At 29.1% G+C, this 14,532-nt stretch overlaps 1 protein-coding gene across 1 annotated transcript in view; it reads left to right on the top strand.

The window, feature by feature from the left end:
• The window catches only part of LOC144847967 (retinoic acid receptor alpha-A-like), a 123,519-nt gene that overhangs the window by 35,948 nt on the left and 73,039 nt on the right, over nucleotides 1–14,532 (top strand). Inside the window, exon 2 of the mRNA XM_078704595.1 lies at nucleotides 14,328–14,410. Within this exon, the coding sequence (XP_078560721.1) occupies nucleotides 14,328–14,410 (83 nt within the window). The remainder of the gene's footprint in view (nucleotides 1–14,327; nucleotides 14,411–14,532) is intronic.

Below are 14,532 nucleotides of genomic sequence, written 5' to 3'. Positions count from 1 at the left end.
ATGGTACAGTACAGTACCCTGACAACTTGGGTATGTGTACAGTACAAGGGCTGCTGAGAGCCCTGACAAATTGCAACTTTGGTACGTGGGTATGTGTACCATGGATGCTACAGTACAGTACCCTGACAAATTGCAACTTACTTCGGTATCTGTACCATAAGCTTTGTTATAATAATATAATATACCACGTTTATATAGCGCCCTTTTCATGAATCTCAAAGGTGCTTAACAAATAGTTCATTTTTATATAGCGCATATAAGCAAGCTCTCAATGTGCTACATATTATTACGCCGGTCATTTTTTTTATCAAAAATTTGAAACATACTTCCATAATAATACAGCTAGTAATTAGCGCAAAATTGTGCCTTGATCTATAGCGGTACCCATTTTATACACCTGGGTGGAGAGAGGCAAACGTAAGTAAAGTACCTTGCCTAAGGATACAAGCAATGTGGCATGAGTTGGATTCGAACCACGATCTCATGATCAGTAATTCATCGTCCAACCCACTGCGCCACATGCCCCATGTAAATATAATTTTTATAATTTATCCTGTTATATTGCATTTTACACATTCTACATGTTTATTTGATTGAATTCACACATATTCTACAACGTATGTGTGTATAAATCATTTGTACATGCAGTAGAGGGCCACAAGCTGGTGTTTTGCACATGGACAACTAACCACAAATGTTTATCAGTTTCTATCTTCATGGTTTCTGTTGTCAAAGATCAGTAGTCTTGCATACATTGTCGTTTGTTAAATTCCGATCTCTGCGAATGTGTATTGGTGCTATCATGCATTTACGTTAAGCTATATTTCTTATAGACAGATTAAGTGCTATGTTCTTGTGGTTAAGTCAGATAGGGGATAACACAGTCTGGTGTAATGTGTAATGTTATTAAAATGTACACAGTGCATTATATAATATATTATCATCTGCATAATCTTAGCAGGTCTAATGTGGTCTTCATTTTCATAATATTTATATAATTGTTTAATAAATAATAAATATGTTTTGTAAAATCATTACTGTTTTTTAATTCAAAGCATGATGGCTACTGTTATACAGTAGTTTTTTAATAAGAGTTTTAGGATTTAGAAAAGCTATATATATAATGTTCATGAAGGTTGATGTTTTTGGGTCATAACATTTTATTGCTCCCCATGCCAACAAATGTTCTTTAACAGGTCAGCAGTTTTCATGATGTACGAGCCTTTAACATATAAATCATCTATACATTTGTAACTCGGTATGTAGTACCAACAATATATATATTATTATTATATATCTTTGTACCCAAGGCCAAACCTGTTTTACAACTTATTATAACTTCCTACTATTGAAATAATTTGTTTAGAATGAGTTTTCTACACAAAAAACTACAAATTCTGTCAATCCTAGTCCAAAATAAACCTTATTTGAATTATAATGACCTGTTTGCATTGTTTTAATTCAAAATGAACTGTGGTTCCTATAGGAACCAGTCCTTAAAGAATAGGACCACTAGATTTTCAACTTAATAAATATAAATGAAACTGTATTTTGGCTTTAAAATGTTTATAATAAATATAATATACTAACGATTAATTAGATTATAATGTGTCAACAAAAATGTATTATTTATTTTCGGCATTTCCTGATAAATATAGCGATATTATTATATACTTTTTTGAAATGTCATGTAAGATGTTGGCATTGGCCGTGAACTGAAGTCTATCTACAGGAAAGTGAGTTTGAAAAAAAAAGTGGGTTGTTTTCGCTTCATGTTCTGCGTCATTTAGAAAACCATAAATTGAAGTAAATATAGGATGAATTGTGACGGCAATTAGACTTACGATCAGCATCGGTCTATTGCAAGGGATACCACTGGTCTTTTGACTATTTTCGATCACTAGGGAGCGTTTTAAAAATGACATACTCGTTAAATTCTTATTAATGTAGTTTGAGTAAGTGCGCTCCCGATCTCGTTCAGTCGTTTGATGTCGAGAGGCGGAATGCATTTTCCGTGCCTGAGTGGTCACAGTGTTTTCAAAGGCTCGTTCTTGATTACCGTTGATGAGATGAAGAAGCAATGAAACACCGCAGTATCAAGGCTAACTCTATGCTCACACATGGACGAGCTTAATTGTCTGGAACCATCAAAACTATCACCACAAAATTAATGTTGACATTGACTGATAAGAGCATTATGCAAATTTTATGCAAATTAGTAATATTAACCTGTATTCCAGTTGTATAGTTATGTGCAGTTTTTAAGCTAAAGTTCATAAATTGAATATTCTATTTATATAGTTAAACTTATTTTATAGTATTTGTGCAATTGATGAGTAATGGTTTTTGACATTGAAAGTATATAAATTATATGCAAAATTACAATATACTATATTTTAGTTGTATATATGTAGGATTCATAGTTTATATAACTATACATACATAAAATAATTTGACATTTTAACAGAATTCAGAATATCAATTTTAAAATAAGAACAATTTAACTCCAAAATAAAATTTAGAAGACATATTGAGAACATTTAAATCTGTATTAGCTTTTAAATTATGTTTGAATTTGTACTGATATTTTTGTTTAGGTATAAAATGTTTACCAACATCCCCATCTCAAATGCAAAAACAAAATATTTTTATCCCAAAAAAGTTCACTTATGTCAATAAAAATGTTTAACTACCGACGTGTACAACATTCTTTGGCAGCTTGTACATTTATAATTTTGTTTTTGCATACTTTAGACCCAATAAAAATGATGTCAAAGGTTACTATAATACATTGAAACTATGGTTTATGAAAGTGGATGATATTTGATAACTTTTTCCTGTTGTGTGAATATAAGTGAATTTATTTAAACTGCAAAATGGCATATTCAAAATCTTATTTTAGTAATCTTCATTTTTCATGTTTTTGCGAGACAATAAATCTTTAAATTAAAAAAATTATATTTTAATTGGGGTCAGATTGCTATCCAGTAGAAACAGGCCTATAATGTCATGAGGTTGAGTTTGTGACCAGACAAAAAGTACAAATGAAATAAAATAAATATATATGACAGCTGTCCTTGGGTTAGTAGACTGTTTTATTTATATATATATATACCTGTGCAGTTTATTTGATTCATGGTAAGGCCATGCTTGAGAGAATAAAGTATATAATAGGCTCAGGTGACCTGGTAAATTTTAACGAATAAATGAATAAATTAATGAGTGTGCAACACTAATATCTTCATTCTAAAGATATCTATGTTAACTTTAATAAGGAAAATTAAAATTAATTGAGAGATCACCTATTTAAGGTGGTTTTGCTGATATCCATTCATCCCCTATAAAATTATTATTTAAAAAAAATATTATTTAAAAAAAATATTATTTAAAAAAAATATTATTTTAAAAAAAAGTATTATTTAAAAAAAATATTAATACTTTAATATCAGAATTTGTGGATAAACACATTATTTGTGATAGTAATGATTTTTATAAATTGCGTACTCAGTATTACAGTGACATATTAACCAATGTTATTAAGTCACTATCTCTTATTCATGCAATTTATTTTGGTTCCGGTTTAAAAAAAAGTTCAATTTCCCGAACATTATCACATTTAAAATCTAAACTCAAGTGTCCCTGGGGAAGTGATTAGCAATCATTCCGTTGGTTGCTTAATTTGGGTCGTCCGTCTGCTCCTGACCTCTTCTCTAAAGTTCATAGTTCAACAAACCTACCGTGAACGATTGAGCGAGAAGAACTGATCTAGATTAAGAGCAGCCATAGACTCTTAGATCGGCTGCATTAACGATTAAGCCACATAGAATTATCCGAAGCCATTTTTGATACTCACTTGCTCGTGATTCTATAATGCTCTTCATAACTCCGATTCTGCGAGGTGTGATTATTTCTCGACGGCAAGCACTTCTTACTCTAAGCCAACTAAGTTCAATGTTTTGAAACTAATCGATCGAGATGACTTGATTTTCCCCTGATCCATGGCGTTTGATAAATGATAAACGAGAGAGAATACGAACATTTTTAGTATTACTATATATATATATATATATTTAGATCAATGGTACATATATTGGTGTGAAAAGCCAGCCTGATGGCGAATTTTGAAATAATTTAATGAAATTATATCCTGCGTTTAGTGTAATTCTGCTTGATTTACGTTGTGATTTTGGGACATAGTCGTTAATTTCTGTACTACAGATGCAAGGCATTTTAGTCCTCATAAAATCTTTATGGGTTAATGAGTTCAAGGTAATCTGCTGCAATGAACATTAAAGTTTTTTTTTTACTTTATTTATTAAGATATTATTTATCTTTAAGAAAGCGTTATCAATCTATTCAAGTCTAAATGCTCTTTTTTTTTATTGAACCAGGGCCGTAGCCAGCATCTGAAATTTTCAATTTTCACCACGCACCCCCAATCCTCCAGCATAGATCGTAACATTTTGTATTAATAATTATATTTAAGCATCTTTGCCTCGTCTATTTTTAACCTCTTGCTTCGGCCTTGTGAACCTTCAGTCAGATTAAAAGGTCATTTTAAAAAATGGTTGCATAATGGTACTGACGTTTGGTTGGCATACTTTCCTTCTAAATTCTTGGTTCAGTCTTGGAATTATTCTTGCAAGGAGAAATAAAAAACTGTATAAAAAAGATAACTATAGTTAATTTTACATTACTATTAATTAGTCTCATATCTAATACAGTTTGTTTCCATGACAATCAGTGAATCAGTAACCAAGGCAACTATTATTATGGCACCTGTAGCTAGGACACCTGTAACTATAACACTTGTTACCATGTCATCATAAACCTGCACATTAATAATGTGACAATTGACCTTTCAATGTTTATATAGCATGATTCATGTATAGTATAAGTTACATGAGTATCCTACGAATGTGCTGTTACCATCTGTTTTGCAGTCAATGAATGTCAATATTAGTTAGTGATTATCTATACAAACATGGCACTGTCTGTCCGTTTGAATGTACTCCTATCCGGATGCTTTAATATATAACGCGACAGTGTTAATAAGTGTTGGCTTTGCAGAAAATTTGGTTGTTGACTGTTATACTTATATACATAAAGAAAAACTTATTATCCCAGACTTGTTTCTATCTTCATTTCCAGGGTCCCTCTCTTCTGGTTTTGGCGGCATTTTTATCTTATGACACGTTTCTAATAAAGCTGTAAAATTTCACTGTACATAAGTCATACTATTTATTGTAGTGAGAATAATAATTTGATTGCCTGTCACTGAGCAGTGAAAACAAACGGTCAACGGTTTAAGATAAATTGTCCAAAGTTTAGATGAATTGTCCACGTCTGAGATGGCCGATCATATGTAGAGATTAATCATCTAACTTGGCTCTTTATGGATTCAATTTCTCTTCAGACTTGTATACAATAATACAACTCGTATATTTCTCGTCAGATAAAAACCAACGTAAGATTGATGGTTACATTCTTTGTATAGAACACTTTCGTTTCAGACGCATGTTCGTTTTATCTTTGCGTGATTAAAATGACAAATTGAGCAGAAAAACGTAGCGTAAAATTCTGTACACATCTTTATCAATTATTACTGCCAGAGTGAAAGATACCTTGTCAGACGGACCTATCCATCTCTTGCTGTTGACTTTTGTATTCTCTAGCTTGTTTTATTTCTATTAGACCGGCTAATCAATTGAACATATATTCAACTAGGACTGATAAATTAGTAGGTAGGTCGTGAGATGACAGTGATCATAGATAAACATACTAGAAGTTAGTACAATCCTTTAGAAACAAAAATGTTAGCATGGATATATTGTATAGGAAAGGGATGGATTTAATTTTAAAGAATGTTAGCCTATGCAAAGTAACTTAAATCGTTCAGAATCGTTTTTTCAATAATACTTTTGAACGAATGTGTTTGTACCTTCAGCACTTGGTACAGTTTTCATGATTTACATTCGTGATTGAAAGCCAAAAAGCCCCAGATGTATAGTATTTCATATTTTAAGAAAGATATTTTCATTTTCCATAGATAGAGGGCTCTCTAATACATGTTGGGATTAATATTATATAATCATTTTCACTTTGTTAATTTAATGAAATTTATCTTTTAACTTTTACTAAAATTTATCTGAAGATTTTCTCATATTATTGTAATTTATTTGTACAACAAAAAAGATAATTGTATTGAAAAGAATTCTAGAAATATTGTACTACAGGTATATTTTACAAAAACGAAAATGATATCACTATATATACAGTATACTGTTGTTTTTACTGCCTTCAATGTGTGTAAGAACACATGTTTTCAAGTTATGTTTTAGCATATTCAATTGTATCTATAATTGAAAAGTTATTTCAAAGGCACACTCCAGACCTACATCTATTCAAAGTTTTAATCAACTGCCCTTGAGATTTCTACAAGAAAATTAACTTTGTTGAATCACTAAATAAAACTTGTTTGAGCTTATGTTAGAGGTCAGTTATACTATCGCCTTGATTGTTGTGAATTGGGGGAACTCCTGTGAGATGGGAGGTATCATTGATTAATCTAACATGGGTAGATAATACAGCTGCTCTTCTGGCTTTACTTAAAAGTCTGTCTCCAGTTAGATTTGATCAGATTGGAAAGAATAAGACGCATCTCGTGGGAGATGGTAGGTCGTGAACTGCGCTAGGCTTTAACACGTGTTCACTGACCATCTGGGATGATTTTGTTGCGATCAGATGAAGAAAAATTCATCATATGTTTGAAAAAATCACATGAAAATACTGAATGTTTTCTGATTTTTCTGACCTAGGTAATTAAAGAATCAGGGATGCGTATGTAATTGAGGGCGGTCATTGGCCGTCATCAGTCGACATATTTTGTACTTGACATGATGGGTTTTCTTTTCTGACGGTTTATATTGGTAAAAGTCAAGTTACTCATATAGGCTGATCAAAAATCAATTTGTCAGTTGTCAAATAAAAAAAAAATATCAACCTGAATCAATCTTAAAACATACTTAAGTCATTTCAATGTTTTGAAGAATTGTTGAAAATACTATTACATAGAGAAATGTAAAATGATTACTTCAATTTTATAATAATAGTTTTATATAAAATAAATGTATCTTTTATTCTATATACTTTGTTTAAGCCTGTATATCATTTATTATACTTTATTGATTATTTAACAGTTTTGTTTTACATTTTTTTTTTTTAATGTAGATTACAATTATGGTCAGATTTTAAAATAAAACATAAAGCATATATATCAACTAATCAAACCTTTAAAAAAATGTAACTTAAGATTTGAATAGACTGCTGATAGATTTTAGATTTGATTCTAATGATTTAAGTTAACGAGTGCATGTATGGACAGCTGTCTGAAAACTATGGACAGCCAAAATAGACAAAATTTGTGTACAAGACAAATATATAGCAGTAACATCAGGTTCTAGGAATTTTTGAGCATGCTAAGTAAACATTATTTAAGAGTTAAAAGCCTAAATTTACCAAGTTTTAATAATTATGTAAAAACTGTTCTTGTGTTCTGTTTGTAATCTATTTGTTTTGTATGGCATGCATTTTATAGTCTTTGCATACAGTATTTTTGTCAACAGTGGCTGTCCATAGCTTTTAAACAGTTGTATAGCAGCTGTAGTTAAAATAAAAACCAAAAACTAAATATATATTTCATTTGTCTGTCTACTAAACCTTTGGCTATACATTTTTTGATTATTTTTTCTGTTAATGTAAAAGAGGGAATCTCTCAGTGGAGACAAACAGCGAATTGAAACTCTGACTGGATGCATGCATATTTAAAACCTAAGGGATATGATGTTTGTTTTATCTGTGTAATCTTCATCTGTCACATCTAAACATTACATCTGTACATCTCTATTTATTTGTTCTGGCTATGGTTCTTATAATTTAAGATTCTTTATAATTTAAGATTCGTATTCTTGGCTCCATAAATGACTTTTTGTTTTTATTTTCCACTATTTTTCACTCTTACTATTTTGAATTATGTGAGTATATATTTTTATAATGCATAATAATCATTATTTTAATAAGTTATAAAAATGTCAAATCTATACTGTTGAGATTGCCTAGCAGGTTAAATTCTTTGCTTGTTTGTTAAAGTTAAAGTTAAAATCACGTTTTTTATAAACCCTGTTTGACAAGTTGTTTGAACTCCTTTTTCTGCTCTCAATCTAGGATGACCTTTTCAAGTTTAAAATACAAACTCTTAGCAAAAACTCAGTAATATAGTTGTCCGTTAGTCAGTAGTATAAAACAATGTTTTAATTTATAAACTATTACACATTTTGTTGATGATCATCATTATATATTTATCAATTCCTAAGTTAATGGTTGTTAAACTGCAGAATTTTAAAAATAACGACTGCAAAAGGAGACAAAAAGACTGCAAAATGAACTTTATTGTAAGTTCACCGACAAATAAACACACTAAACTGAATTAAAATTAATTGGAACACATTGATATTACTGTATCGCACAATTGTTAATAACTATATATGTATTTAAGAATAAAGTATATTATTTTATGATTTATTTATTAGAGGTATATTTAGGTTAAGTGTACTTTGAACTATGAAACTAAAACATAAAATAATACACATTTTTAGTAATTTGTCTTGGCATTTTAAATGAAGATTTTTTAAAATTGTTATTCAATAATCCAAATACAAATTAGAATACTGATGTGGAGAAAAGTTATCTGGCTGGGTCACAATAGATGAAAATTAGCAAAAAAAGAATATAATTATGCAATTTTATAGTTATTTATAGTATTTCTTGCACTACTTTAAAAACTTTATTTTCAATATATGAAAGACATTTGATGAAATAAGAAAATTTCACATTGCAATGTCATAAGATCGCTCTGTTTTAGTTTTTACATGTGACATTTATTTTATACACATTTGATTTTTTTTTTCTATAAGAATTCCATTAAAATGTAATATAAAATTTGAACCGAACTGCTCCATTGTATAATAACTTTCCACTTATGTTGCCCCTTCTGGGAATTCTTACAATATTTCTCAATCCGCTAAGAAAATTACATGGAAGAAAATAAAACTAAAGCAATTATTAGAGCAACGATGGAAAAAAATATCTGGCTTTTTTCAACGATAAAAAATTCCCACCGGAGCAGCTTTTTAATATATGCTCTTACCTTGTTAATAACGTGTACACGGTTTTACACAGTGTAACTTTCATTGTGCATGTCGATAGACATTAGAGTTAGAATTACTATTTGCCGTGGCCTTGTATTGTTAGAATATAATGTGCGTTACCTTATGGGGTTACCTTTTTGTTAGGAGACCTTGAATTTAAAATTCTCCCAATGTCATAATATTTGTTTAATACTGTTGAGTTATTTTTAATCACGAGGTCATTTAACTTCTTGTATTCAAGAAGGCGCTAACATTTTTATAATTTTTGAACCGATGATGTAAATACTTGCAAGAAAAATTATATGTTTTATTCATTCATTATTAAAACCAAATTTTTGTCTTCTTAAAACTGACTTGCACATCTTAAATAATTTAATACATCATTTAAAAGATCTATGTGCAACATTATTTTAATACACAAGGTAAAATAAAATACAAATATTATTTAAAAAACATTTATTGTGATTTTATTCATTTATTTTAAGAAAAGTAGTTACTACTTACTATAAGAAATTCACAAAAAAAACCCCAAATTTATGTATAAAAGAGGCTTTTTATTAGACATTTAATCTACTTCACCTGTATTTCAAATTTGCTATATTCTTTTTAATACTTAGAGGATTTGAACCATAGAACTTTCATTTGAAGGTTATTAACCCCTAAACAACTTTCAACCTTCAAAATCTATATTTCTTAAATTATTATTTTTATCATTTCTATAAACATTGCCGTAATTGTTCGCAAACAACGACAGTCCCAACCTACGCATAATTTTTCAGCCATTACCAGGGTAGCTCATTGTAATTTCCAAGGTTAAAAGTACAGAAACTACAAAAAAACGAAGAAACATTCATAAACACCGCATCCAGTTATGCGTTATCGTATTATTTAATGACCCAGATGATATTTGGTTACCCATACAAACATGTCTTACTCAATATTTAAATTATAATCGCATAACCTTTCACCTGCTCATGTTTTTTATACCGTATTTGGTCGTCGTTGGCGCATTCACTATGGCGGCCATTGAAAGCCTGCTGAGGTTCATTTTCAAATTTAAGGTCAAGTGCGAATGTTGTCTTGATAAAATATGTAATTTGAAGACTTGATGTGACCTTCGACTTTAACAATTGTTTGTTAAAGTTAAAGTTAAAATCACGTTTTTTATAAACCCTGTTTGACAAGTTGTTTGAACTCCTTTTTCTGCTCTCAATCTAGGATGACCTTTTCAAGTTTAAAATACAAACTCTTAGCAAAAACTCAGTAATATAGTTGTCCGTTAGTCAGTAGTATAAAACAATGTTTTAATTTATAAACTATTACACATTTTGTTGATGATCATCATTATATATTTATCAATTCCTAAGTTAATGGTTGTTAAACTGCAGAATTTTAAAAATAACGACTGCAAAAGGAGACAAAAAGACTGCAAAATGAACTTTATTGTAAGTTCACCGACAAATAAACACACTAAACTGAATTAAAATTAATTGGAACACATTGATATTACTGTATCGCACAATTGTTAATAACTATATATGTATTTAAGAATAAAGTATATTATTTTATGATTTATTTATTAGAGGTATATTTAGGTTAAGTGTACTTTGAACTATGAAACTAAAACATAAAATAATACACATTTTTAGTAATTTGTCTTGGCATTTTAAATGAAGATTTTTTAAAATTGTTATTCAATAATCCAAATACAAATTAGAATACTGATGTGGAGAAAAGTTATCTGGCTGGGTCACAATAGATGAAAATTAGCAAAAAAAGAATATAATTATGCAATTTTATAGTTATTTATAGTATTTCTTGCACTACTTTAAAAACTTTATTTTCAATATATGAAAGACATTTGATGAAATAAGAAAATTTCACATTGCAATGTCATAAGATCGCTCTGTTTTAGTTTTTACATGTGACATTTATTTTATACACATTTGATTTTTTTTTTCTATAAGAATTCCATTAAAATGTAATATAAAATTTGAACCGAACTGCTCCATTGTATAATAACTTTCCACTTATGTTGCCCCTTCTGGGAATTCTTACAATATTTCTCAATCCGCTAAGAAAATTACATGGAAGAAAATAAAACTAAAGCAATTATTAGAGCAACGATGGAAAAAAATATCTGGCTTTTTTCAACGATAAAAAATTCCCACCGGAGCAGCTTTTTAATATATGCTCTTACCTTGTTAATAACGTGTACACGGTTTTACACAGTGTAACTTTCATTGTGCATGTCGATAGACATTAGAGTTAGAATTACTATTTGCCGTGGCCTTGTATTGTTAGAATATAATGTGCGTTACCTTATGGGGTTACCTTTTTGTTAGGAGACCTTGAATTTAAAATTCTCCCAATGTCATAATATTTGTTTAATACTGTTGAGTTATTTTTAATCACGAGGTCATTTAACTTCTTGTATTCAAGAAGGCGCTAACATTTTTATAATTTTTGAACCGATGATGTAAATACTTGCAAGAAAAATTATATGTTTTATTCATTCATTATTAAAACCAAATTTTTGTCTTCTTAAAACTGACTTGCACATCTTAAATAATTTAATACATCATTTAAAAGATCTATGTGCAACATTATTTTAATACACAAGGTAAAATAAAATACAAATATTATTTAAAAAACATTTATTGTGATTTTATTCATTTATTTTAAGAAAAGTAGTTACTACTTACTATAAGAAATTCACAAAAAAAACCCCAAATTTATGTATAAAAGAGGCTTTTTATTAGACATTTAATCTACTTCACCTGTATTTCAAATTTGCTATATTCTTTTTAATACTTAGAGGATTTGAACCATAGAACTTTCATTTGAAGGTTATTAACCCCTAAACAACTTTCAACCTTCAAAATCTATATTTCTTAAATTATTATTTTTATCATTTCTATAAACATTGCCGTAATTGTTCGCAAACAACGACAGTCCCAACCTACGCATAATTTTTCAGCCATTACCAGGGTAGCTCATTGTAATTTCCAAGGTTAAAAGTACAGAAACTACAAAAAAACGAAGAAACATTCATAAACACCGCATCCAGTTATGCGTTATCGTATTATTTAATGACCCAGATGATATTTGGTTACCCATACAAACATGTCTTACTCAATATTTAAATTATAATCGCATAACCTTTCACCTGCTCATGTTTTTTATACCGTATTTGGTCGTCGTTGGCGCATTCACTATGGCGGCCATTGAAAGCCTGCTGAGGTTCATTTTCAAATTTAAGGTCAAGTGCGAATGTTGTCTTGATAAAATATGTAATTTGAAGACTTGATGTGACCTTCGACTGTCGTACAATTTGCATACCTTTCATGTTTTTTCAAAATGTCTGTTGTGCAATGATTTAAAATATTGATTGTTAATTTTCTATTTCTATTTTTTTGTCATGAAATTGATTTTTGTTTAAAAAAACTTTTTTTATTTTGCACTGTATTTAAACAATTAATCTATAAAGGAAATAAATAAACAATAAATGATTAAATTATTTGTAAATATTATTTCATATAAATATTATTTTAAAAAGCTAATTTTGAAATTTATGTTTTATAATCAAAACGAAAACTAAAGCATTAATCTCATAATGATAGAAGTTTTGTTGCTATAAATTTTAATATTTGAGAACGTGCATAGGTAGAATTTTTGCTATGATCCAAATGAATCATTATTTTCTTGCTAAAAACGGCTACCATATCATCTTCTTGTTCATCATTCATATACACACGTAATGATCCAGTGTTTACTTGTGTTCTTCCGCTTCTATTGCTATACACTATATGCAACTACAGAGCCAATCAGGTCAAAAGGTCATGGTTCATTTTGTATCCATCATAACAAAACATTGACCATTGCAATATCCTCTTTATGTGGGTCAAACGGTCAATAATATCCTCTCAATGTATATATTACCTTGACCCATATCTACAGGCAGGTTGTCCAGACAACTGCGCCCTGAGGCTATACAATTAGCTGACCACTCAGCTGGTCAGTAGCGGTCAATGATGCGTGATGTTTGATGTGATTGTCTTGCTTTAAAGTAGCACAATATATATTACATGTGTGGATACAGTGTTTTCTCGTTAAACGACTGCGAGAGGTTGCTATGGATTTAATATCTCAACTATGAAATTGGTTAGGAGTAGCTTAGTCATGTGTTCGCAGATTATTGCGATAATATTTGGATATTTAAAAGGAGCTAAAATTAGATAGTTACATTTGTACTCTACATAAATTAACGGGTACTGTAAAAGTACAGAGGCCTTAAAAGAAAAGAATATATTTTCATAATTAATATAAACAACACAACAAGCACTATAACACTTTATAATTATAATATAATAATATTTAAAAGATGTATTGTCCTTAAAATAGAACAATTTAACTTTGATTTAATAGGCATTTGAGTATATTCACTTTCGCTGAAAAAAATTTACAAACTAATGATTTCGCTTATAAAAAAGTACATTTATCTACAAACCTATTCTTCCAGATAACTTTTGTCCCTTTAAATTATGATTTATTGGACAAATTCTTTTTTCCTTTTTCGATCAAATTTTTGGTCAAAGTCAATATTTATGCAACATTATTTTGTATTAAAATATCTATCTCTTTTATTTATTTGTTTATTTATTATTTTTTAATATAATATCATAGTTCAAACACTGAGTGGTCATTATATCTTTGATGTTCTCCGTACATATTCACAGACATTTATTTAAAAAAAATGAATATTCATATCCGCTTATTTGGATAAACCAACAATAGCCTGTTTTGAAACAAAAAATGAATTATGCAATGTTAAAATTTTATTATATTTTTAATACAAAAAGCTACATACTACATAATGTCAATGACACTTTTATGTAAAATTACTGGTATTAATGTTAAAAATTAAAATATATAAAATTAATAAAGCATGTTCATGTGGTGATTGACAGAACTATAATGGAGTACTTTTAAAATATATATTTGTTTTAAATTTGATGTTTTCTGTTATTAAATACCATTTGCAAATGTCACTATATATATATATTTGTTTTCTACTTTTAAATGGGTATTAATTTTTAATTGTGCTTTTTTTTCTTGCAGATTTTCCAACATTAGCTTGTAAGGTTTGTGGTGATAGGTCATCAGGAGTGCATTATGGGATTGTTTCATGTGAAGGGTGCAAGGTAAAAAAACTAATAATATTTATAATTGATGATGAACTATAAATAGTTATTTTTCCAGAATTTATTTTACTATTAAACTGTAACCCATTTTTCTTTTATATGATGTGTTTATGTTTTTTGTA

The sequence above is a fragment of the Antedon bifida genome, chromosome 7 (genome assembly GCF_963402885.1).
Source record: "Antedon bifida chromosome 7, ecAntBifi1.1, whole genome shotgun sequence".
Lineage (NCBI taxonomy): Eukaryota > Metazoa > Echinodermata > Crinoidea > Comatulida > Antedonidae > Antedon > Antedon bifida.
The sequence above is the reverse complement of the archived record's forward strand: the minus strand, read 5'-3'. Positions and strand labels throughout refer to the sequence as shown.